Here is a 27,648-nt window from a genome sequence, read left to right on the forward strand (position 1 = left end):
AAATGCTCTCTCTGTTGACTCAAGGAAACTTCCTGGTATCCCTGTTGTCATTCTCTTGGTTATAAGTAAAATAAATGCGATTCACGTCATGGAGTGTATACAGTTCAGTCGTGCGCCTACATTTAACCTTTAACAAGGAATTTGACTTTATCAGGATAAAAGAATATATATACACGATTGTTTGTCTGTCATGTCCTCCTATTACTCTGTTAACTCAATGAAACTTTTCCTGTATCCTATTTTTCATTCTCTTGGTTATGAGGAAGTAAAATAAATGTGATTCATGTTTTGGACTAGATAGTTCAGGCCTGCTTGTAACCTTTAGCAAGGAATGAGACTTTCAAGAAAAAAGAGATAGCATGATAGCCTACATCACATTATGTTATTGTGACCAGTGGTATTTTGGTCGTTGCATGGGACACCGTGGCAGGTGGGCAGATTCCCCCCCCCCCCCCTCGACTATAAGCCGCACCTGAATATAAGCCGCACCAGCAAAATGTCAATGTACATAGACCAGTGTCAGTAACGTCAAAGAGAGCACTGCCTGCGATCTTGACATTTTGTACTTTTATAGCCATTGTTTTCTGGCTTGAAGCGAGCCCACAATTGTTTCGAAGGAACAATATTTTCTAGTTTTATACTTTCTGCTTTAATTATTTGTACCTTTTCTGTTACGCTCTGTAAAGCACTTTGAGCTGCATTTTCTGTCTAAAAGGTTATTTACACATACCTTAGTTATATCTCCCTTGATTTCATAGGCTATACATATCGGCTTTGAGTTCATGTACACAATGTAGATCGCCCTCATCACCGCCATACGCACATTACATGAGTAGGTAACAATGTACATAGACCATTTGTCGAAAAAGTACTCACAATTACTTAAGCAAAAGTATCAATACTGCAATACAGGAATATTCTGTTACAAGCTTAAGGCTGCCCTCACACCAAAATACCTATGAGAGTGGAATCCGTGTTCCGCCAATGCATTTCAATGAGAAGGGAGCGTTTTTTGCAGAAATCCTCTGCATGAAACCGCTTCACTCTCATTGAAATGCATTGGCGGAACGTGGATTCTACTCTCATAGGTACTTTGGTGTGAGGGCACCCTAAGTCCAGAATTCAAAAGTACATGAGTAAAAGTATGGTACCAAATTGTATTTAAGTACCAAAAGTAAAAGTACAGAATGTTTGAAAATAGCAAGCTCACATGTGCAATTTATTGTGAGCTTGTAGATTGGCTATGGCCAAGGTATAAAAATTGGGCTAAAGTGGTTTATTTATGTTTATCATCAATATCTGCAGTGCAACTAAAGTTTTCAAATAGTGGAGCAAAAGTACAATATTTGGATACGAGATGTGGAGTCAGGTATTTTACTCAAGTATGCATAACTCAATTGTATTTAAGTAAATGTACTAGAGGCATGTTTTCACTACAGTTCCGGAATTTTTCCTGCAAAATAATTAGCATAATCATTTTCAACTTGCCGGGAGTTTAGTTTTTTGGGTGTTTTCACATGAGCAAAAATGCTGGCATAGCCATAAAATACATCGTTTTCACAGAACCATTGTCGCGGTATTAAAGTCCGTGTTGCCAGACTTTGCGAGAGAAATAAGCAACCAGGTGTACGAAAATAAGCCCCAAAAACTGATATTATCTAGGCCACACAAGCAATTTAAAACTATAAGCATCGCCACATCAGCTACTTGACAATTACCGATCTAAAAGATCACAACAAATAAAACGCAGCCAGAAACGATCAATATATACAAGCAACTTTACGGAAATCAAGACCATAGTCACTTATAACTAGCAGACATGGCAACGGAACCTGCAGTGCGCACCACACTGTCTGGACGCTTGCTAAAGCAGCAGCGACTCACTTCTGTTCGTCTCTCTTTTTCTCTCTGACCAATGGATTTAACAAGTTACAAGAAATATTCTTCATGAAACAACACATGTGAACCTTATGTGTCACATAAGGTTCAGAAAGGATCGCTTATGCAACGTGTTGCACATGACATGTGGGATTGTGGGCTTGTTTTTTCTTTTTCTTTTTTACGCGTCACCGATGGATGACCAGACTGTATTCCTCGACGCTCGCTGCTCAGTAAAACACTTTACGACGAGAAACTATTTGATGCAGCTCTTTGAGTTGGTAGCTTCCAACTTTCATCACATCACATGAGCGCATTGCGTCCCAATCAGACAAAAAATAGGCTATAGCACCATAAAAAGAGTTGGTAAAGATTCCAGCTTTCATCACATTACGAGCGCATCCCGTCTCCCGTTCTCCAGACCGGACTTGTATCAAAACCCACACAGCTTAATTACAAATAGGCTATAGAATAGCCTACAAATAAGTTTGAACCATGAATTGAGCAAGCTTGCATTTCTCAGCACCGCGGCCGTATAGGCTGGAGATTGTAGAAAGAAATAGACGTCTGTCTTCTGTGTTTGGCAGGCTTTCATAACATTCGAATGCAATATGGATTCTGAAGCTTTCAATCCCAATTACAATGCTTTAACTGTTAATATTGGCTCATTGCATGCACCTGCTTGTCCGAAAAAAGTAAAAATCACGGTATGCCGTTTTCACTGTGGGGAAATTTCTATTCTCCTAGTACTTTCAGCAAAAATTACTAGGTATTTTGCCGTCAAATTTTGGACTCCAAAACTCACGGAAGACAAAATAAGTGGCCGTTTTCACATGGCGTGAATTTCAAAATTGCCGTCATTTTGGAAAAAACTTCCAGAAGTTTGACTCAGTGAAAACGGGGCTTAGGTTTAACCACTGGTATAGACCTAGATCTATTAGCTACTACTACATTGTATCTTTGAGGTTGATGAAATGTAGACACCACCACAAATAATATGCACATTGCAGTATAATTAGAACTAGTCATCATTACACCACCACCACAATAACATAATAGTGTTACGGTTTAATTTTAGTGTACATACACATTGCTGGGAGCTATTTTCATACAGTATTGGAAAAGAAAGAAACATTGAAGAAAATGAAGAAAACTGCTCTCAGTGAGATGGACGTGGTAGGCCCAGCTGTCAATCAATTGTCCCAAAACGATTGGCCAGTGTGGTTGTCTATGACTCGTCGGAAGAAAAACTACAGGGCACAGCGTGATGACGACAGTGAGGACAGCCTAGCGTATTGACTGGTGGGGGGGGTGGAAGGAGGTCGACAATCTAAGCATGTGCAACGTCTCCAGACGATATTCAACGAGGTTGTATAATGCATTCAAACACAGACTGTACATCATGGCATGACACATATGATAAGAAAGAAAACTGCAAACGTGTTCAATGTTGTTAGCAACTCTGTCAAAGTTAATTTTGCATCATGGAGAACATTTCAGTCCACCACAGCCAAGGATCATTATACGTTGTGCGTGAGCATGTAGAACAGCTATTTATTTACACTATACTTTACACGACATCACATACCGGTAATTAGAGGCTGAACTCACTTTTATTAAGGGCCCCCCTACAAACACATACTGTAAACTTATGGACAAAGCAATCACACTGTTCTGAATAAAGTGAAACAAGATGTGACAATGCTATGTTTTGTGTTGAATTTAAGAAATTATTATGGTAGGTACATTTTCAAGTAAAATTCACATTTATTGTATTAATTTAGTTAAGTTGTTTAATTAACAAATGGAGGAATGTTACGGTAGAATTTTAGTGTACATACACATTGTGGGGACTGGGGAGCTATTTTCATACAGTATTGGTTCCTTTGCGTGACTGCATACACTTGAGTTTTACACTCAGATGGGGGGTCATCACTTGCTATCACTCTGGAGTGACGACCAACATATTGGTTGACTGTTCTTCCTGTATTTCCATTTATAACCCACACACACACACACACACACACACACACACACACACACACACACACACACACACACACCCTTCCTCCTTCACCCATCTCCCCCCCCCCCCCCCTATCTCTCTCTCTCTCTCTCTCTCTCTCTCTCTCTCTCTCTCTCTCTCTCTCTCTCTCTCCCTCCCTATCTCTCTCTCTGGGTCTCTAGTTTGTATTTCCATCTATGTACAGTCTCTATACCTCAATATACATTGTTTCTTCATGTATAATACAAGTACAGTATGATGATTGACAATCAATGTATGTTCTGTATATTGCCGGTAGTCTGACAATTAACAGCCAAATATATGTATGCTTATCTGCTTAAACCAGCCTGTATGATGATCCTCCCATCCCTAGGGAAGGAGGAGTCAATCTATGCAATACTGTACTGTATGTTTGCTGCCATTCTGGGTGTCACTCTCTGTCATGTGATTGCGGGTACAAGTGTGTCCTCATCCTGAATTTCAGGACTTAATATGTAGCCTATTTTACCACTGCAACTTAAATTTTAATAATACTTAGACGCATAAGGGCGAAAAGTGACCTTGCCCTAAAGGGCGAGGCTATATCTGTCGCGTGTATGGACAGATACGGACAAGCTGTGATGGTTCTGATAGTAAACTGTGACCTATGGTCGCAATAAAAGAAAAACGTAGGCCTAATTAGCTCCAATATAATGCATAATTGTTTTTATTCAATATAATACAAGTTGAAAATGATACATACAGTAAACAAGAAACATTACACATACAGTATTAATCTATGTATCCTCCAAATTAACATGTCCACCAGACAGAGGACCCCTATATGATAAAAATCACCCCATCATCACTTTATAATATCTGTAACATAGCTGTTGTTATGTTAGTCGTTTCACAGCAGTGTCATGTTACATTATGTTGAAATCACAATTCTGTAACAAAAAATATATTTTTTAAGAACAGAACATTAGTTTTTTTCAGAAAACTGTTGGCATTTATTAGGCATTTATTGAATTGGCCTCGGGTCTGAATGGGTTAAAAGTAGGGTTGCATTTATCGAATATTTTCTTAGAATGAGTAACCACTCAATACTTCTCCGTACAAAAATAAAATGGTCACATTGCAACGGGATGTAAGCATGGAGATCTGGCATTTTTGCTACTAAAATGGGGAGGGGGAGCTTTTCTGAAAATTGATTACAAATAGAAAAGAAAATATTAAGTGTGCCTGCGGCTCGCTAAGTGTGTGCAACCTTGTGTAGCGGTTGGTGTTAGCATTAGCATTTTTAGCATTAGCGGAAGTAGTCATATGGCATGTATGGAAGCATGCAACTGCAAAGAACTCAACACTTGCCGGAACAGTGAGGAAGACTGTGAATAAGCTGCCACAGTAAGGATTACAGTAAGAAGTATTCCCATGAGCATTTACTTTTATTGATATGGTAAAATACTATTATATTAAATTATAATCCATTATATTCTTTTCAGGAAAAGTGGAATCGGATGCATGCAGCTGCAAGATACCTATGATATCTGCTCGAAATATTGATGACTGCAAATAGACAAAATGAATGTAGCCTACCTTCATATTAAGGACTATATATAATTTGCATATATGACTTGTTGATAGAAAAAAAAGAGTTTTGATGAATAAAACCATGGTTCAGCCTAGCTGCTTTTGTTTCTGTTTGACGAATTATGCATCAATAACGAACCTTTCTGCTATACATGTATGAGTTTCAAGCCAATTATTCACGTCTGATCTAAAATCAGGATAGAATTTCAAATGTCTCAGGTAGGCTAACCTAGAAAAACACATTTAGTTCAAGTTTCTACCTTGTTTAGTCAAAAAGATTTGCACTTAAATAGATTTCAGCCTTGCAGCGGCGGCCATGTTGGATTTCTCAATTTTGAGCCATTTAGGAACATTTTTGAGCTTCATATACAGCAAATTTGGATTCAGCATCCCTTAATACCCCTAGAACAGTTGTATAGAATAAATATTCGCAAAATGCCTTCAGGACTTTATACAAGCACATTTTCAGAAATTCTGCCTAGTCTATAACGGTTAGCCGTTGGGACTGTGGGACCACACACCCATTTCCGAGACAGTACAATGATTTAAACTCGAGTTATGGCTGTTTAAAGCTCAGCCAATAGGAAGAGAGGGGCGGGGCTTCAGCAATTACAGCTCATTCCTATTGGCTGTCTAAGTTAAACCGCGAGTTTCGAGACGGTACCATGCTGCAAACTGGAGTTATAGCTGTTTAAAGCTCAGCCAATAGGAAGATAGGGGCGTGGATTAAGAGGGGGCGGGGTTTAAGTAATAAGACCTTATTGGCCATTTAAGTCCAAACACCAAGTTTCAAGACGGTACTATGCTGTGAACTGGAGTTATGGCTGTTTAAAGCCATTTATAATCGATTAAATACATTTGTTGGAATAACTGAGTTCTGGCAGATTCACTGCAGCTGTGAGAGAAGGACTGTGCAATCTTCAAGCGTTTCGAGCTCTTCCACCGCCTTAAGCAGCCCGTCAACCTTCTCAGGAGGAAGTATGAACCCTGCGTTGTCACAGAACTTCTTCCTCAGGCTGTCGGTGCTCAGTGGGTTGCGCCAGTGACCGTAGAAGGTGTCACAGCGGCTCTTCAGGACGTCTCCTCCGGCCAGCGTCACCTGGACCAGTGGTGTAAAGTAACCAAGTACATTTGCTCAGGTACTGCAATTAAGTGCAATTTTGAACTATTTTTACTTTACTTGACTAATTCCAATTTTCTGTTCACCACATCTCAGAGGCAAATATTGTACTTTTACTCCGGTATATCATTTGCTTATTTGTAGATTTTGTTTATTATTACAAACCATACATTAACCACTTCAGCCCTATAGCATTTCAGCTATTTAATCTATACAACCTCATATTTTCAAAAGATTTTTATACATTTGAAAACTTGTGAGATGGGACATTCTGCATAATGAGTACTTTCTTTTGATACCAATACTTTTGTACTTTTACGTAAATTCTGAATTCCCGACTTTTCCTTGTAACACAGTATTTCTGTACTGCAGTATTGATACTTTTACTTAAGTAAATATTTTTAGTACTTTTTCCACCACTACCTGGATCTGGCAGTACATGCGGTCGAAGTTGGCCTTGTTGTCGTCCAGGTGCTGCACGCGGACGCGGCTCAACAGGGCTAGCAGCTCGGGGCGCCGCAAGGCGTCAGGGGAGAAGGACCACTGCGTCACCTCGCCGTCCAGGAGAGCACTGCAGGCGGTCAACTGGAAGGAGTGGCGTGCCTCGTGCTCAGAGGTGGGGTGGGGCCTGTTGACAGACCAGTCACAGTTATCTTCTATTAAAATATTATAATAATATTGGCTTAAAGCAGTGGTGCCATAGTTTTGTACTTTTTTTGTTTTGTATGTGTCTAAGGAGTTAACATTTCTCTAAGTCTAGACCCCCAGTTGTGGTTATAATATGTATTTTTGGTTTCTTCCTGAAAAATTAAAGCCTCTGAGTCAAAAGGCCAAATCGAAAAACTCTGATTTAACAAGTAAGACGCCTTAAGGGGCGAGAAGCGACCGCAGGGTACAGGGAAACAATGACTTAAAAAATAGTCATTGTAAATCTGGTAATGTACACACACACAAATACATGCCCTGCCAATCAGTGGGACAGCGCACGGCTGCAGAGACCTGGGCACATGAAAGGCAAAGGCACGCACGCTCCAAAGGTCGGATATGCACCCAGGCAGGGGTCGCAGCTGAGTGCAGTCAGCAGGGCAAACAAGACAGATTGTGTGTGTGTGTGTGTGTGTGTGTGTGTGTGTGTGTGTGTGTGTGTGTGTGTGTGTGTGTGTGTGTGTGTGTGTGTGTGTGTGTGTGTGAGTGGCATTACAGGCAAACAATACAGGCAAGAGTAACGTGTGACACAATAGACCTTATTCACACCATGGCCATCTTGGATCACATGACTTCCTGGGATAGCAGCCTGCATTACAGACCATTGTGAACAATGGAGCGATGGTCCCAAAATATGAGTTCTATTCAACCATTTTCTTTTGACCAAATTGACAAATGGGCAGATGACAACAACAATATCCCCAAAAGGATTAAATAGAAGGGTACATCCACAATATTCATGGTAGTTAGGTTACACTGTTACTCTGTACAAAGACTTGCTACAGTATCTGTGCAGACTAGTGCTTGCTCTGCCATCATATAGTTAATATTACTGTATCGTGATTTTTGCATATTAATGAGGAACAATCTAACAACAATAGTTAATATGATGGTGGAGCAAGCGCTGCACAGATAGCAAGTCTTTGTACACAGTAAGGTTGCAACCTAACTTACCTTGAATATCATTACCATAGATGTAATCAATCTACTGTAGCCCTTCTATTTAATCATTTTGGGGATGTTGATGTTGTCATCTGCCCATTTGTCAATTTGGTCAAAAGAAATTGGTTGAATAGAACTCATATTTTGGGACCATCGCTCCAATGTTCACAATGGTTTGTAATGCAGGCTGCTATCCCAGGAAGTCTTGTGATCCAAGATGGCCGCGGTGTGAATAAGGTCTATTGCTGCAGGTTTTCACTGTAACTGCTCCCTGCAGTCGCAATGACATCATAAAATGATCCCCTCCCCTTTTACCATACACCTAACAAGGTGGGTGTGGCTAACTTCAGTTGGGTTAACACCCACTTGACAACCAGGCAAACTTAAGAACAGGTGGGTGTGGCCACAAAAAAAACACAATTCTAACTCTTTCTGTACACTTTTTGGGGAAAAAAATCTTCCTCCTAGTATAATCCTAATACCTGATACCAGAATCTGAATGTGCATCAAGACGGTGTGGACAATAAAGACAGTTCAGAGTTGTTTAGAGGAATAGGCAAAGTGTATTTGGTACCAAGGAACAAGACCAAAAGCAGTTAATGCAATCGGAAAGAGTTCCATCAAGTTCCAAGATCTTTGATTTACATCAGTTCTTACAGTACAGTGATCCCTCCTTCAACAGGTGAGGCAGGGCAAGAAGCTCACAGATGCATAACTAATACTTCTGTCACCTCCTTTTAGCAACCAGTCATGTTTTAGAGGGGAAACAAATCATGGCACCCCATCTTTAAGGGAGGACATGCCGGCAGGTGGGCCGGCGGACAATGTCGTCACGCTCATGTCACTATGACTCAGCCATAAGCATATATAAGGAGTTCCCAATGCAGATATGCCCAAATATGGAGTGTGTTTAGTCAGGGAGCCACAGGCCCAAAAGCTCAAAGAATAAGGTTTTATCTGTGACGTCATGACATAGCCTACTTTTTATTTAAAATGTTTCTATTAATTTGGTCATTAAGGTACACAGAATGAGAGGCCTGCTCTGCCGGAAACATTGTCATCACAGGTCCTCTCAAATGTTGGGCCTGTGGCTCCCCGGCTAGTTGTCTACAGTATGTGTCATCATCAGAGTTGGGTGTAACGCGTTACAAAGTAACGCGTTACTGTAATAATACTACTTTTTCCGGTAACGAGTAGTGTAACGGTACTACTCCTCCGAAATAGTAATAACACTACAAATACTGCCTGGTTGCGTTACTCGCTACTCGCTACTTTCGTGCTCCTGCTTCTGCCTTCAGCAGGAACCGATTGTAAACATCACCACTTGTCTTTTAGAACATTGGAACTGTCATTTCACTAAAATAACTATCCAGAGAAAAGGTAATCAAACACAAGTCAGTCAGTGCAGCAGGTCACGGCGACTTGCCTGCAATCAACAGCAGCAGCCAGCAGGCACCCGACATTTGATAACAGTCACCCTTATAGATTAATAAAAAGACTAAATACAACAAAAACCCCAACTAAGGATATTTATAACATCAAGCTAAGAAATTAATTACTTTAGGAAGAGAGAGAGAGAAAGAGAGAGAGAAGAGGGGAAAAAAAGTCACACAGCAGGCAGCGCATAATACGGTGCGCAAACCCGACAGTTGCTTTAACAACCTAGATTAATATCCTACATGTGATACAATAACCCAAAACCCCGAAATAAGCAAGCCAAAGGAATGAATTAGCCTACTAATCCATGTAGGCTGAGAGAGATAGAGAGAGAGGGAAAGAGAGAACTCTGACGACACGACAAGTGAACTCACTCTGACATGATGTCCTTGTGATGACGGAATAAATATAATCCTTAATCCTTATGCAAAAAACGTCGGTGATATCGCTTTTTTAAGCATGAAGTTTCAGCAGCTATACAATCAGTTTGATACTGTTTGAACTATGTGAGTGTAGGCCTACACAGTAAATCAATCGCCTCGTTGGTCATTCTCCCCAGCTGCTGTGCTGCGCAGTGGTTAGGTCAGGGCCGGCGGCAGACCACAATGGCTGAGGGTGCCCACAATGGCTGAGGGTGCTATGTTTTAAGTGAAGGATAGACTACCCATCTCAAATCGGACAGGTGAAAACAAAAGGCTAAATTTGCATACCAATGGGAGTGTGTGCCAAACCTGTTGTGGCCAGCCAATGCTGATCTACTGTATTATAATGTAAATTTCGGGAATTACTGAGAGGTGGGGGTGCTCCCTCGCCAAAATGAGGGTGCACCCCTGGCCTGTAAAATCCATAGGAGCCAAATGGAATGAAATCTGCTTAAACTTACTGACAATTGGAACAGAACCATATATAGGCTATATAATGTCAGGTGGATAAATGAATAAACTCATGAATGTATGGCAGCTGTTTTTTTTTTTGCTGCACAATGGGAGTCCTAAATTACAACAAGGCACCAGAGGCTCCGAAATAATTACATTATCATTTTTATTTATTGTTTTTATTATTATTATTATTATAATTAAACTCATTCAAATGACCACCAGTAAGCCCTGGGACTCAATTCATTGAACAATGTAATGCATTGTATTAGATATTATTATATCTAATAAATATTAATATGTCTATATGTTGGCAATGCATCTCAGACTTTTTTTTATGGAGTAACGCAAAAGTAGTGTAACGAGTAGTGTAACTAGTTACTTTCTCCATGGAGTAATGAAGTAGTGTAAGGCACTACTTTTTTCAAAGGTAATATGTAATATGTAGTGCACTACTTTTTTGAGTAACGGATCCCAACTCTGGTCATCATGGCATCAGGGGCAAACAAATCAGTCTGCTCCATATATGGGCACAAAAGGATCGATGCCCCCTTTTGTGCCCATATGGAGCAGACTGATTTGTTCGCCCATATATTGGTATATTGATTTCATCAGTGATCTCCATAAATGCAACATGAATTGACAGATACAGAGATCTCCATATATGGGCATAATGGTCGGATTGGTGGCTGCCTAAATGGCAGGCAGAAATGTCAAATGTCAAAAAGAAAAACACAATTAATCACAATTATTTGCATGACAAATGAGTCAACTAAAATGTCACGGTTGTGACCGTACCCTACCTCAAGGGTCTTCAACAGGGGGTCCGGGACCCCTAGGGGGTCCTCAAAGTTTTTTTTAGCATCCATATTCTGAGAACTTAAGCCAAAAATAGCCGATCTACAGTACAAGCGTGTAGATCGGCTATTTTTGGCAAAGAGGTTTGGTGTAGAGGGGAAAAGTGCAGACTAGTACAGAGTGAAAGGTCAAGTTTATTAGTATTGACGGTTCAAGTGGTTAAATATCTGAAAACACAAATTGACATGAATCCAAAATACACTGAAGATCGTGCTGTCAAACGATGAAACTAGGAATCTATGGAAAGGTTGTGGAGGTCCCTGCTTCATCTCTCACTCAACTATAAGAGGTCCTTGGCCTGAAAACGTGGAAGACCCCTGCCCTACCTGTTGATGTACTTGGAGTGCGGGACTCGAAGCAGGATGTCCTGCACCTGAGCGGGGATGGCGGACTTGGACTCGGTGCCCAGCAGCAGCTTGTACACGGCGACAGCGGCCTCCGCCACCCAGTGCATCCCCAGGTGAGCGGGGAAGCGCTTGAAGGCCACGTCCTGCTCCTCCAGAAGGAAGAGGTATTCTTCGTCGTCGAGGGAGGGAGTGTTGGAAAGTAACTAAGTACATTTACTCAAGTACTGTTACTTAAAGGAGTAGTTCACCCCCAAAATGTCATTTTTTAATCTATTGATTACTCACGCCATGGAGATTTGAGTTCAATAATATTTTTAGTTTTTTGTTGCATTCCTAAGACAATAATTTGATTACAATAAATGTAGGATTCTGGATGGGGACCCAAATGCATTTGGGTCCCTATCCAGAATCAACGGGGGTAAATTCACTATTATATATATATATATATATATATATATATATATATATATATATATATATATATATATATATATATATACATACATATATATATATATATATATATATATATACATACATAATATATATATATATATATATATATATATATATATATATATATAGTCTTAGGAATGCGACAATTACAAAAAGTATTCTCTCCATGGCATGAGTAATCAATAGAAAAAAAAATCTACTACTCCTTTAGGTGAAATGTTTAGGTACTTTTACTTTACTGGAGCATTTCCAATTGACAGTACTTTTACTTCTACTCCACTTACATCTCAGAGGCAAATATTATGCTATTAAGCCACCACAATTATTTGAAAATGTAGTTACTTTGTAGATTTCGATTATTCTTATTAAACACTTATACATTAACCACTTACCTACAGTATATAGATTTCGGGCATTGTAAACAGATTTTCAAAATATTTGTATACATTTCATACATGTGAAAACTTGTGAAACAAGACATTCTGCACAATGAGTACTTTCTACTTTTGTACATTTTGATGCCAATACTTTTGTACGTTTTACTCTTAAACACACGTTGACTTCCGGACTTGTAACAGAGTATTTCTACATACATTGCAGTTTTGTTAGATTTTTATTTCATAAGTAACAGTACGAGCACGAGTACCTTTTCCATTATTGTCGTCGAGGGAGGTCAAGGGGCGCGGTGTGTAGTCATCATAGAAGGCGTTGAAGCCGCCCACCCCTGGCACGGTGTCCAGGACCACCTGGCTGGCCTGCAGGCCTCGCGAGGCCAGCAGAGCCGCCTCCATCCCCAGGCGGGACGCGTTGCCCACATGGAAGGGCTTGGACTGGGTGGCGGCGTTGCACATGGGCGCTCCGGCCAGAGAGGCAGCTATGGCCAAGGCGTGGCAGCACTGGGAGCTGTCCAGCGACAGGAGGCGGGCGCACGCCGCGGCACTCCCCATAGTGCCGACCACGCTCGGAGGGTGGAACCTGAGGATGGAGAGTGTTCGGCGTTCAGAGAGGGACAGTGTGATTAGTGTGGTTGCCATAAGCAATATTAGTACTAGTCTGACTTTATTTATAGATTAACCCCAACTTGTCTGACCAGTAACCCCAAAAGTTTCCCCCTTGTTTCCCCTACCTTGTAGCCTACATAATAGTGTTTTATAACAGTGATGCTCATCGGCTCCAAAAACACACTGTCCAACTTCACCACCGTCCCCAACATCACCATTGACAACTTCCCTATTCCATTCTCCCCCCAAGTTAAGAGCCTCGGCGTCATCCTAGACAGCACCCTTTATTTTGCACCCCACATAAATAACATCACTCGGTCTGCCTTCTTCCACATCCGCAACATCTCCAGACTACGCCCATCACTGTCCCAATCCAGCACTGAAATCCTCATTAATGCACTTGTCACATCCCGCATCGACTACTGTAACTCACTTCTCTCTGGCCTACCCACCACATTACTCCATAAACTACAAATCATTCAGAATTCAGCTGCACAGATCATCACCCGTACCAAACTATCCGCCCACATAACCCCCATCCTCATCCAACTCCACTGGCTCCCCATTCCCTACCGTATTGACTACAAAAACCTCCTCCTCACTTACAAAGCCCTCCATATCCTCGCCCCCACCTACCTCTCCGACCTTCTCAATAGTTATGTCCCCTCCCGTTCCCTCCGTTCCTCCTCAGCTGGGCTCCTTGACTGGCCCCCTGACAGTGCCCGCATCGGCACCATGGGTGCCAGGGCTTTTAGCTGTACTGCACCTGGAACTCATTACCCCCTCATATCCGACAGTCTGACTCCATAACCATTTTCAAATCTCAACTCAAAACTCACCTGTTCAAACTGGCCTACTCACTTTAACATACCCACATCACCCTTTTATCTGCTTACCTACCCTCACTCCTCTTTAAGTTTCTACTATTGATTCTTGTTATGATGTATTATTTGTATTACTTTCTCTATTTTCAGTATTCTATTTTTTTTATTGTGTTTTGATATATTGTGTATTTTGTCGATGTATGCTTTCTTTGCCTGTTTTTAATAACTGTTTTTAAACTGTACGGCGACCTTGAGTGTCCTGAAAGGCGCCTTCAAATAAAATGCATTATTAGTGGCCAAGGCCACGAAGTGGCAAAAGGCCACTCATTGTTATTGGACTTCATCATTAGTGGCCAAGGCTACGAAGTGGCAAATGGCCACTCATTGATATTGGACTTCATCATTATTCCGCCACTTTTTCACTTGTGGCTAGACCGTGCAGTCGCTTTTTACGAAACTCGGCAGTATGGCAGAGGACTATGCCAAACGGCTAAATCGCGAAGCTCGCAACAATCGGCCAAAGGGTGGCGCTGTAGGAAGCCTTTGAAAAATGCCAACTTTGAACTGGTGTAGCTCATGCCCTGTTTCAGGTACAGCAATGAAACCTGTATACACTTATGCGTCTCCTCATGCCGAACAACCTTTACACTCTGACTTTTGACCTCTGACCTTTACTTCTCCCACAATTTTGAATTATATGAAAAACAGTCAAAATCTATCTCCTCCTGGGATTTTCGCGTAACGTGCGCGAAACTTTTTTTACATGAACTTTGGACCAATGCGGTCAGATCTGTCTCGGCAGATTTCTTTTAAAGCGAAACATTATTTTTTAATAATTCACTCAATGTTGCAGTTTTATGCAAATTATTCTTCTGCCTCTAAATCATACATGCAAAGTGACACGTTCATGGCATTTGGCAAATATGTCGAGGGTTAGTCCAAATATCACTGAAAGCAATCTTACTCCAATTGGCCAAAGGGGGGCACTATACGAAGCGTTTGAAAACTCAAACTTTAAAGGGGCATAAGTCATGCCTCGTTTCGTTTGAAGACATGCAACTTGCTTACACGCGTGCCTTGACTCAAGCGGAAGACATCTGTGTCTTTGTTAAGTAAGCTCCGCCCTTAGATTTTCCGCAATGTTGAGCATTTTGTAAAACACTTAAACCCGCTTTTATTCCGGAACTTTCGCGTCACGTGCACGGAACTTTTTTTACATGAACCTTGGACCAATATCTAAAGATATGTCAGATCGGATTTTTTAAAAATTGAAACATGCTTTTTTAATAATTCAATTCATATTGCGGTTTTATGCAAATTATTCTTCTGCCTCTAAAACAAACATTCAAAGTAATATTTTTTTTTAGAGCTGTGCATAGTTCACATGGTAAGGCCTTTGTCTATCATTCCAGAAGTCTCCTGTTCAAGCCTTACCTCATGCATTTAAAATACATTTTACAACATTTTGCCGTGAAAACCCTGGTATTGCAACTAAACATGGCAACCCGACCAAACATGGCAACCTTCTTAAGCAAGAGTATAAATAGTGGTTGAGTTGAGCAGATTAATGGAATTATTTTGTTTCAAGCCTGTAGTGCAGCAGATTATTTGAATTTTTGTTTTTCTATTCATTTGGCCTTTTTCTTTGATCCAGGCCAGGTTTATTGCCTAGAACTGAATCTGAAAGATGGCGAGCCTGCAGAAAGACTGACACAATCCTGTCTGACCTATGGTTATGGGTAGGAAAAAGCAGCCGCAGTGACACTTATTCCTAGTTTCATTTTATTTTTAAATGGAATGTTTTCTTCATTTCCACATGCAATGTTTTGGTCCCGGTCAGGGGCGTCACACCAAATTCTGGGCCCTGGGTACAAGGATTCACAGCGGGCCCCCCATGAATGTTAACTATTGAAAAATAGCAGATATACAAGCTCACAGCGCGGCACCGAGTGCCACGCTGCGAGCTTGTAGATCTGCTATTTTTGAAAAAAATGTGAAAATGTGTGCAAGAAACATATGTTTCCATGTCAGTGATGCTCAAACTTTTTCATGTGAAGGACCCCCAAAATTATATGTATTTAGCCACGGACCCCCATCTCAAAATATTTAGTTCCAGGGACACCCCAGAAGCAAAATTTGTGTTACAAATGTTCGCTTAAAAAAACACATATATTCAAAGATTTGCACATTTTCACGACTTTTCAAAAATAGCAGATCTACAAGCTCGCAGCGCGGCACTGACGCGCTGTTAGCTTGTATATCTGCTATTTTTCAATAGCTAAAGTTACTAGGGCCCCTCCAACTTGGGCCCTAGTAACTCAGTCCCACTTTCCTACCCCTTGTGACGCCCCTGGTCCCGGTCCCCAAGTCACAATCAGTCACACAGCTGCGCAGCAATTGACAATCATCACCACACCCAGTATAAAACCGTCAGTCTGCAGTTTGCTCAGTGAGGTGCACGTCACTGGAGCTGCTGCAGATCTGTACTGTTCATTATTTCAACAACTATTCCTATTTCTAACAGTTTTAATTCATTCATTCAGTTTAATTCATTCACCAGGCTGGAAGATAAATTGGTAAGTGAACATGTGGCTCAGAAATGTTTGTTTCTGGTTTTGGGATTGGAATGTAAAAAGATTCATTTCGGGAATGTAATTATTGCTTGTAGATAAGCTGCTAAGTTGATTATTGATGTGTTTTGAGTTCAATGGCAAGCTTGTAGATCAGCAGATTTGTCAACTTTATTTTGTTTTAAGCTTGTAGATCGGCTGATTAGTTTTTTTTTATTAGTTTATATTGTCAGGAGTGTTAAGTTGTGGATGATTGCCTGTGTCCACTATTGTTTGGGGTGTGGCCTCATCTCTTTCTTTAATGTAAGCATTTAACTAAAGAGATGTGAGTATTATTGCGACTGTTAGGTCGCAGTTACTATCGAAACCTCCACCGGCTGTCACTCTGTCTGTGTGACATCATACTTTTGCCCTATTCATATCTCCGCTACCATTGCCCCTATCCATGCCAAACTTTGCACACACTCCTTGGCTGCCTGATTTCTCATATGGCCCTCCAGCGCCACCATGAGGCCGATTCTTGCAAAACATTTTTCAACACTGCTCCTACAGATTTTGGCCTAAAATCACGCAAATTGGATGGCAAATCACAACCTCCAAATCAGCAGATCTGTTGACTTTATTTTGTTTTAACCTTGTAGATCGGCTGATTAGTTGATATCTTTTTTTTTATCCAGGCCCTGTTTTTTGCATGTGAACTGAATCTAACTGATGGCTTTGTTTGGTTTTCAGAAAAACTACATTTCCCAGAATGCAGCAGCTAAGATGGCTGCTTGTTGCAATCAGTTTGATTTGTCAGCACCTGGCCGCAACACAGCTTCTCCGAGTCAGGCAATCCAAATGTTTTTGCTCTTAACCACCGAGCTCTGCTTCACTGTGTAGCTGGCTCTCGAAGGGACTCTTCCAGCGAGCAGTAAGCAAAACTCCACTATGTTCATTTGCTCTGTATTTTGCCACATTGCTAATGGTGGTTCTATCTGTTCCCATTGTAGGCAAATTAGGAGCTGCATCTGAATCTTGGAAGAGAAATGGCATGTGTTAATGGAAGCAACGGCATACTGTGAAACATGTGTTTCGAATGTAACCCCTGTTTGTTAAGTTCTGGAAAGAAGCATATTTTGAGTTAAAAGCCCCGGTTTTGGGAAGAACTTTATTTCATGTTTTAGGGGAACGCCCCATTGAATAAAACAACGCTTATTGCGTTTTCACCTTGAGAACTGTTTCCGTGTGCTGGTTTGGGTTCAGACTTCACAATACTTAATGTTTAAAAACTTTATTTGAAGACGTGTTAAAAGCCCTGGTTTTGGGAAGAACTTTATTTCATGTTTTAGGGGAACGCCCCATTGAATAAAACAATGCTTATTGCGTTTTCACCTTGAGAACTGTTTCCGTGTGCTGGTTTGGGTTCAGACTTCACAATACTTAATGTTTAAAAACTTTATTTGAAGACGTTTACTACTTGAATTATTTGAAAACATTGTGATTTAAAAGACATGCCTGAAAATGGCTAGGTTGTTAACCCTCTGTTTTGAAGGTTTACAACCTGATGACCAACTCTTCAACAAAGACAACTAATGAAAAAGTTGTAAAATAAAGATATTGAGTTAAAACCTTGAGTTCTTTGGAACTATTTTATGTCTGTTGCATATAGTCTTTTGCATACATGTTGTGTAGAGGTCAATTTGTGCTTTCACCAATAACTATGCCGATTAGTGTAAAATCGGCAGAGTCTGTCATTTATAGCGCCACCAGAAGGCCGAAAACGCATTCTTCGATATTACTCCTTCAGATTTTATCCGATAATCACACAAATGGGCACACAGTATCTCTACAGTGATGTAATCATGATGGATTTGTCCAATATCATATTCTATCTAATTGGCTAACATTGAATTCCAAGGTTTGCAGGATTGCTCCTTTTTGAACAAAATGTCTCAAACGCAGCCTGCTATTTGTGTGAGATTTTGCACGCACATTCCCACTAGGCCAAGGAACAGATGCCACCCTTCTCACATTGGCCTGTTATAGCGCCACCAGCGGGTCAATTTTTGCAAAACCCATTTTTGGAACAAAATGCCTCAAATCCCGCATGCAGCGTCCGATTGCCGTGAAAGGCCAAAGAACACGTGGTACCCTTTTGACTTTGGCCTATTATAGTCACCACTACACAGATATAAAAAGCTAGATACCTCCTCCGCCGCTGCAGTTCATTAGCGCGACTGGTCAAACACCTCTGGCGGAAGTGCATAACTGTGGAACTGCGGAAGGCACTCTGCCCCCGTCCAATGGGAAAGAGGGAGTCCTGCCAGTCCTGCATCTGATTGGCCTACCGAGCTTCCCATTCTGTGACGCACAAGGAAGCGTCCTTCAGAATTCCCAAGAGCCCCGCCTCAGAATTCTGGAGGCTTGCGTAGAGTTATTGGGAGGCTTGCCAGGAGTCTTGGACCAGCACCCCCCAGCCGGAAGAGGCGTCTACCTTTCTATGTCTGTGCACCACTAGGCCAAAAAAAAAACACCTGACCTGCCGGAGACCTGTTCGGAAGAACACTGCTTCCAGTTTTTCTTTGATTTCTTCTTTGCTTTCCCTTGATGCTTTTTTGCTTTCCTACTTTTTCTACCTTGGCCACTTTATCGCTGCTTGCAGCTATATTTATTATTATTACATTTTTTTATTCTATTGACTAATACTTGTACTGTTCTCCATATTTTAACATTTATGAATATAGATATATTTTGATTTACCAGACTGTAAACCACAAACTAAAAGTTTTTAATCTGTTAAATTCTTAATACACTCCTCCCTCATTTTGTTGAATTAGATTTATTTACTTAACTCATATATATTAGGAATTATAAGACATAATACTTATGGAAAGTGGGAAAACAGTATAAGTCCGTACAAGCAATATTCAGCAGACAAAGGGAGCAGATAACATTAAAACAGACAATTGAACAAAATGAGGGGGGAGTGTGTTAACAATTTAACAGATTAAAAATGATTAGTTTGTGTTTTAGAGTCTGGTAAAGCAAAACATATCTATATTAAAAAATAAATAAATATGGACCTATTTATGGAGTTATTCATCTCAGGTATGGCTCTTGAACTGTACCCTTAAGGAGCGCTTCAACCATTTTTAACCTAGCTTCATATAATTGGTCTTCACTAATATTACTATACTTACATTTTCAATTAATATGTCATTAAAGGACAACTTTGTTTTTTTTACAACCACAGTCAACCCGATAGTCATCTAGAGAAAAGAAAAGATGACTGTTGAGTGTTAAAACATTTTCATTTACTTCTTTCTATCGTTTTAGTGATTTTAACTATTTTGATTTGCATTAGAGTTCTCAACGGGCCTGAAAATTAAGGCCCGGCCCTAACTGAGCCCGACGGGGCAGGCCCGAGGCTCGGCCCGACCCTAACTAGTTTCATCATTTTAAGCCCGAAGCCCTATAAAAAAGCCGGAGTGAAGGAAAATAAACAAATTAAAAAACGCCTCCAGGTGGCGCCACGCCACCACCGCGGTGTCCGTTAGTCCGTACCATGTGTAATTATAGCGAGTAGTAGGCTGAGAGAGTGAGATTAGCCTATACCTTTCCACTTTTGGTTCGGCAATGTTAGCATGTTCTCTCATGAAGAAAAGTTTAATCCTTAATCCTCCTCATCTTGTTCACACGGTGCAACGCATGCATCTGTCTGCATGTGCCGTCTCTGTCACTCAACTCTCTGTGAGTCTCACCTCCACTTTCTTTCGTTTCGTTTCGGAGTCTGCACTGTTGTTAACCCCACCATATATAGCTGCTGCTGTCGCTGATTTATGACCCTGGCCTGGATAAGAAGCACTGATCTGCAAGTTCTAAACAACTCAGATCGTGATGCAAAGCAGACTTCAGTGGGTTGAATGGTATTTTGGTGCGCAACACCAGCCTGCTATTAAGTATATATCAGCAGCCTGCTGCCAGCATCGCTGACCGCGGCTCTCTATCTCTCACTCACTCACTCTGCTCTGCCTCGTCTGCTGCCAGTGTTGTGCTTGTGCGGACACATAGTAAATAAGCGAGTGAAACGCCAGTCAGCGCCATGTTCTTTATCTTTATTAAATATGAAAAAAAGAAAACCCCCAGCATGCAAGTGGCTAAATATGTATTTTTAGACACAATAAGCCCATTCCCAAGATGCACCGCAATCTTTCATGGGCATTATGTGACTTACAGAATGGGGGCCGTGGTAAATAGTACCAAATAAATTGCTGGCTTATTATGTCTAAAAAGAAATACTGAAATCGCTAAGCAGTAAATGAAAACAGTTTAACACTACCTTTTCTTTTCTCTAATTGCAATCTAAAATATGAACCCTTGTTGTAAAAAAAACGAAGTTGTCCTTTAAAAACCTAAAAAGTTAGATTAGTTTATTCCATTAAAACAAAAAGTAACTGAAAAATTACGGTACCCTCACGCATTAAAAGGACAATATTAGTCACACAGGGACGTGTTAATGAGTCTAACATGGTATGGAGTTTGAAGATCTGAAATATCTAAATACGGAATCACGCAACTTAAAACCGTCTGGGGTGCACACAAATACTATTGTGATAAATTAAAAGAAGATGCCAATAACATCAAATCTACATGGAACGTTATAAATCAGTGGCTGGGGGCATGCGTACAAGTGGCTAAATGTGTCATTTTACCAGAATAAGCCCAATCCCAAGATACAACGCAACCTTTCATGGTTGGATGTGACTTATGGGGGCTAGTAGTGTTAATGTAAATCACGATAAAGAAACTGCTGGCTTATTGTGTCTAAAAATACATATTTAGCCTCTTGCCCCACATTTTAGCACAGTAAACGTGATAAAACAATAGAAGGAAGCAAATGAAAACATTTTAACACTCACTTTTTCTTTTCTCCAATTACAATCTAAAATATGAACCCTTGTTGTAAAAAAAACAAAGTAGTCCTTTAATTAAAAAAAAGAGAGCATGTTTCATTTCCATCTACTTTTGTGGATGGAAGTCGAACATATATTCATCAGAGATTGCAAATGGGTTTAATAATTATTTCGTAAACATTCGAATTTCCTTGGCTAGAAAGATTAAGAGCACAAGCAACTGTCCACTTGAAAAGATTCAGTGTCAGTACCCATCCATGTCTATATTTGAACCACCTACCTCAGAAGAAAATACAGGATATTATTTAAAAAAAAAAAAAAACTCAGCATTTGAAAGTGTCAAAAGTTATACCTCTGTTTAAATCTGGTGATTCAACCTTATTTTCCAACTATAGACCGATTTCTATATTACCGTCTATATCTAAAATATTGGAGAAGTTTATTTATACCAGAATTTTGAAACATCTTAACACTTATGTTGCTATGATTTTTTCTCTTCAATGTCTCGCGTTGCCATGGTTACCATAGACTTCCATGTAATTGTGCAAGTGTGTAAAAAGTGCACGCCCATGCCTAGATGATGCACCACGTGTGTAGATGCTGTTCACAGCTTTCAAACAAAAAAATCCGCTTGGAAATCCGTTCAGGCATTCATGATTTATCAGCCATTATGTTTTCTTCAGATGTAAACAAACATGGCTGCCATGTTTGAAAGAATGGGTTGGTATGGGGGTTAAACATGCAATTTCGCGATCGCGATCATGCCTAATACATTTCTGGAGGTCCAAAAAAAGTTTTTGAAAAAAAAGTTTTTGAATTTTTTTTTTTTTTTTTTTTTCAAAAACGGCCCAAACTCGGGAAACTCGGGGTTGGCACAGCACTAGTACCAATACAAACTCGGGAAACTCGGGGTTGGCACCACATGTGTTAATGACAATAATATATATGAACATCAGTATGGTTTCAGACAAAAACATTCTGCTCTATTGCAGCTTATCGATAAAATTACAAATGCACTAGACAGTAAGACATTTTCAATTGGTATATTTTTGGATTTATCCAAAGCTTTTGATACCGTGGACCATAACATTCTTATATCCAAGCTTCAGAGGTATGGTTTGGCTGGTGATGTGATCAAGTGGCTCAGTGATTATCTTTATAATAGAGAACAGTTTGTATCCATAAATGGTACAGACTCTGACAGGGCAAAGCTGGTCTGAGGTGTTCCCCAGGGCTCTATTATTGGCCCTCTTTTATTTTTGATATGTATAAATGATTTTGCTTGGGTATCTCCTACATAATTCTCAATCCTATTTGCTGATGACACCAATCTCATTATGTCACATGAGAATTTGTCATCATTGATTAGGGAAGCAAATGATGGTTTATCTTGTGTCTCGTATTGGTTCCAGACTAATAAGCTATCGTTAAATATAGAAAAAAACTATTCATCAATGACACCGAAACCAATCAAGTAACTTTGACAAAGTTTTTAGGGATTATAGTTGATGATAAACTCAACTGGAGAAAATACATTGATCATATTTGTAAAAAAGCAATGAAGTCAGTAGGTATAATAAGGAAGGTGTGTTCATTGATGAATAGAAGTTGTTTTTTAATTCTTGATTAAAGTCTAATTTTCCTTATATATCTTACTGTATATGATATGGGCTAGCACTCATTCTTCACACCTCCAAAAAATCATTTTAATTCAAAAAAGATGTGTTAGACTGGCAACATCCTCTGATCGATTTGAACCATCTGCTCCTCTCTTCAAGAAACTAAACATTCTGTCTGTGTCCGAGGTTAATTCTTATATAATATTTGTGTATAAATGTATCTATAATCAATGCAATCTACCAAATGGTTTTAATAGTTTCTTTTCATTAAATTCTGATATTCATTCATATGTCACACGGCAATCAAAAGACCTTCATGTACCTTATTGTCGTACTTCCCTCAGGCAGTTTTCAATAAGATTTAGAGGAGCTAATTTATGGAATGCCGCCGCTCCAATGCTTAAAGGATCTTCATTACAGGTCTTTAAAGCCAACTACAAAAACAATGCTCATAGCTAAAATGTGGTAGATCATGTGTATTTGGTTGTGTACAGGTCTGTAGATAGTTTGTAGTATATATGCATGTACTTTATGTACTTTATTGTATGTAGATTATTTAAGCATGTTTATTGAACGTCCTATATAATTTTTTATACTTATGTTTGTTTTTATAAATTAGGGGAAGTTCTTTATGAGCCTTTTGGCTTCTTAACTTCTCCTGCACAATATGTGGTACAAATGTACTGTTTTTCTTATTTCAACTATGTGTGCTAATAAATAAATACAAAAAAATAAAAATAAAATACAAAAGCCTTACGGCTCGACTTGGTTACATGTGTGCACTCTCAGAGTTAAATTAATGCTGCTGAGGATTGTATAATGTAGATTTTGGGGTCCATGCAGAGATGAGAAAACCGAAAAGGTATCAAATGGGGTATCCGTGGATTAATGCATATCAATCTGGGGGTCCATGGCAGAGGCTTGATATGAGAATCACTGTGTAACACATGTCACCTGTGCGGTATGCTTTGGGCGTCGCGGGAGAACCTCAGCAGTCGGCCCTGGATCTCGATGCCCACGTTGAAGGCCACCAGCAGGTCCAGGCCGCGAGGCTTGTGGTTGGCAGGCAGCAGGTCACAGACGGCCAGGACAGCAGGAAGCACGACGCCCGAGGGGTGGGTGGCAGGATGCCACGTGTCATCAAAGTCCATAGAGTGAGTCTGCAGACAACGAGCAGCCATCTGCTACCATCTGCTACCATCTGCTACCATCTCCCTACCATCTGCTACCATCTGCCTACCATCGGCCACTATATTTCCTCACCATGTCCTACACCTACATCGTTACTCTATAATGTTGCAAAAAAGAAGCAAAAACAGATGATCTGCAAGCTCAGAACGAGCTTGTCGACCTCAAACCCTTCCTTTGACTTGTTTTGCATTCATTTTGGCACTGTATTTATGCTTTTTTAATCTTTTGTGATATCTGACTGTGATTTTTAATTTTTTGTCCTCTTTGATCATTTTTATTGTTATATGACTGTAATAGGTATGTAACACTGACTTTTTATGTCAGTTGAGATGTGTGTTTATTTTCATTATTTTGCAGCCTATGTAAACTGAATATATGCTTGGCCTACTTCTGATAGCCATTCAGTAGGCTACTGATTGCTCTGTCTGCTGACAGCAGACCTACTTGATTAGAAATTAGTCAAGTTCATTGGGGTGTAGTCCCCTATCTGGTCCCTGCTAGTCAGAACTGATTAACTATTACCCAGCATACACTAGTCTCTACTCTCTATATATATACCTGCACTCTGTATCACTCATCAGTATACACCTGATGAAGGCCGGTTAGGCCGAAACGTTGTGTTTTTTCCCGCTGTGTAAATACAATTATTGGGAGCTGAGAGACAGTGTGCGGATTCAACTTTATGAACTTAAACTTAAAATACATTGGCAGTGTTGGCAAGTTACTTTTAAAAAGTAACTATTTACTTTACTAGTTACTGCTCTGAAAAGAAACATAAAACAGATTAAAAGACAACGGAATTGTAATACTACTCATTAAACTACTACCGTAATATAGTCTGAAGTAATTAAAGCATGCATGTTTGGAATTGGAAAAGCTGAAATCAATTATATATAGTGAAGGTGGGGGGCCACCAGTTGCCCATGTATGTACAGTAAATGTGTGAGGTCTCCTTTTGTGTCAGTACCTGATAGCTTACAGTGTTTGTGTTGGCTGTTATACAGTATATTGGGGTTGTATACTCACTGCCACTCCGTTGACGAAGGCTGCCAGTGTTGGGGACAGCCTGGTGTTTGTGCGGCCGTACACGTGGCTGATGTCATCGGAAGCGTATGCGTGCTGAGGGCAGGAGGCAGGGGACAGACTAAGTTGCACGCTCGCACGCACGCACAAATATGTTTTGCGACTTTGTTAACGTCAACAAATGTAAACATTTCATTCTGAATGAACATTACGCACTAGCACAGTGGTTCTTGAAGAGGATTCCAGGGACTTTGTGGGTTCCCTTATGGGGGGGTCTAAATTGACCCAAGTCTGTAACATTGTACAAATGTATATACATTTGTATTGGGAGACCTTGAAATAAAAAGGTTTGAGAAAATAGAGCCTCCTCCTGCCATTTTGGACACATGATAGTTCTATAAGAAGTCAAAAACAATTTGGTATCGTAAGCACACAATATATTTTAGTTTTCTTTTTCCAGGACCTATACAGAGCCCTGAGGGACCCCTGGTTTAAGTGGCTCATTACCTTGCAGTGTTGCAGGGCCAGTTCAAACACCTCGGTGGTGCTGCCGACCAGGCCCACCCCGATGCTGTCCAGCACCATCCTCTTGCTGCGGTGCAGGACGGTGGGGGACAGGTGCTGAGGCTTCACCTCGCTGATGAACCTCCCGAAGCTGCTTGTCACTGACCCCTCAGGGGCCTGCTTTGCCGCTGGAGTAAAGGGAAAAGAAGTTTATGGGAAACCTTTGTTTTTCTTTTAAATATATTTTTGTTAGTTTTTTTTTTAATAAAACACAACACGTTCACATATTCGGTTCAGGTCCATGGTGGTTAGGGTAATATTTTTCATAGGGGTATATACAGCATTCACAGTAGATGTGAGTTTAGTTTATATACATTTTGTATAGAGTTGCAAATAGTTAATTACATACAATGATCAACAATGGTAATTGTACTTGAGAAACCTTTGTTAAGCCCACAGGGTGACAAGAGAAATTCAGTGTCAGCCTGTGATTACCAGACCTCTCTACCCATTCAGATGCAGATATCAGTATCACGCACAGCGTAATGTGATACTGATACCAGCATTTGTGACAATAAGAAATTATCGTACAGGACAGGACAGGATAGGACAGGACAGAATTGTGCAGCTTCAGAACCTTGCTTCACATCGCATCCAGATCTACAAAGTCATATGTAAATAACATTTTCAAATACTTGTGGAGTAAAAAGTACAATATTGCCTCTGAGGTGTAATGGAGTAGAAGTATAATGTATCGAAAAATGGAAATACTTGGAAACTTTTAGTTTAAAAGTTTAAAAGCATCTCAAATTGTACAATACTTGAGTAAATGTCCTAGTTAATTTCCACCACTTCAGTTTACTCATCTGTCACAACAACAGACAGAATCAACATGAGACTCGCCCAGTATTTACAGTAACGTCACACTGCGTTATAGCCAACTTCAAGACAAATAGACATAATTATTTGTCTTGTCTTCTTGACATAAACGTCGGTAAGCAATCTCTCATTGCTCCGTGAGAGACCAGCGATATTGTCAGTTGTTCTCAAACGTTTTAATCTCAAAGAGCACAATAACACTCAGAGTTACAGACCTGTAAGGGTCAATTGAGGGTCCCTGGACCTTTGCGAACCACTGTTATAATTATTTAAACATGCTTTATAATGTGCTGTGATTTTTGTTTTTAAAAAAAGCTTATATGTTTAGCTTATAATTGTATACAGTGTTATAAGCAGATTATAATGCATTTATACATGACATTGTAATTCATTACACAATGCTTTATAATGCATTATGATTATCATTATAAAGCATTATGAATATGTATGACTGCAATAATTATACAGTGTTATAAGCAGACTATATTCCATTATAAGTATGTTTTTAATGCATTATAGAAAGTGTTACAAATATCTGCCTGTCTTCCTTCACAGTTTTGTGTCATGAGAGTTGAGATGGAGTGGGGTTATTTCTTACATTCCATGATGTACATGTGTGTTCTTCTGATTCCATACAGCGTCCTGATGGGTTTCTGTAAGACAAGTGTTGATGTTTGTCAGATTTTTTTTTTTTTTTTTTTCACTGAGATGTGTGGGTAGGCCTACTGTACGTCTGTGGGTTTTATAGTAAATATTGAACCAAGATCATTAACAAGAGTTTGTGACTAAATAATAACTAGACAAGTAACAATGTTGGACATTCAAGGTCTCCAAAGTGGACAGCAATGACACAGTAACATATCACATGTGACGGAGGCAGACATCAATTAGAAGCAGTGGATGAGAGCAGTGACCTTTTGGCTCTCTTTGTCAGACAGATCTTATGA

The 27,648-nt window shown here is 40.0% G+C and overlaps 1 protein-coding gene across 1 annotated transcript; it reads right to left on the minus strand.

Moving 5' to 3' along the window:
* Positions 1-6,341: 6,341 nt before the first annotated feature.
* Positions 6,342-25,999, minus strand: LOC308306955 (cis-aconitate decarboxylase-like; the record flags this gene model as incomplete). Its single annotated transcript, XM_080752012.1, has 7 exons — positions 25,826-25,999; positions 25,322-25,414; positions 24,059-24,264; positions 12,842-13,170; positions 11,719-11,908; positions 6,999-7,203; positions 6,342-6,554 (listed from the first exon to the last, which is right to left on the minus strand). Exons 1-7 carry the CDS (start codon positions 25,901-25,903, stop codon positions 6,342-6,344), a joined length of 1,314 nt encoding a protein of 437 aa, XP_080608138.1. The 5' UTR covers positions 25,904-25,999.
* Between the last annotated feature and the right edge of the window lie 1,649 nt (positions 26,000-27,648).

This window comes from Nannobrachium achirus, assembly GCF_963921795.1.
Source record: "Nannobrachium achirus genome assembly, chromosome: 21".
Classification (NCBI taxonomy): Eukaryota; Metazoa; Chordata; class Actinopteri; order Myctophiformes; family Myctophidae; genus Nannobrachium; species Nannobrachium achirus.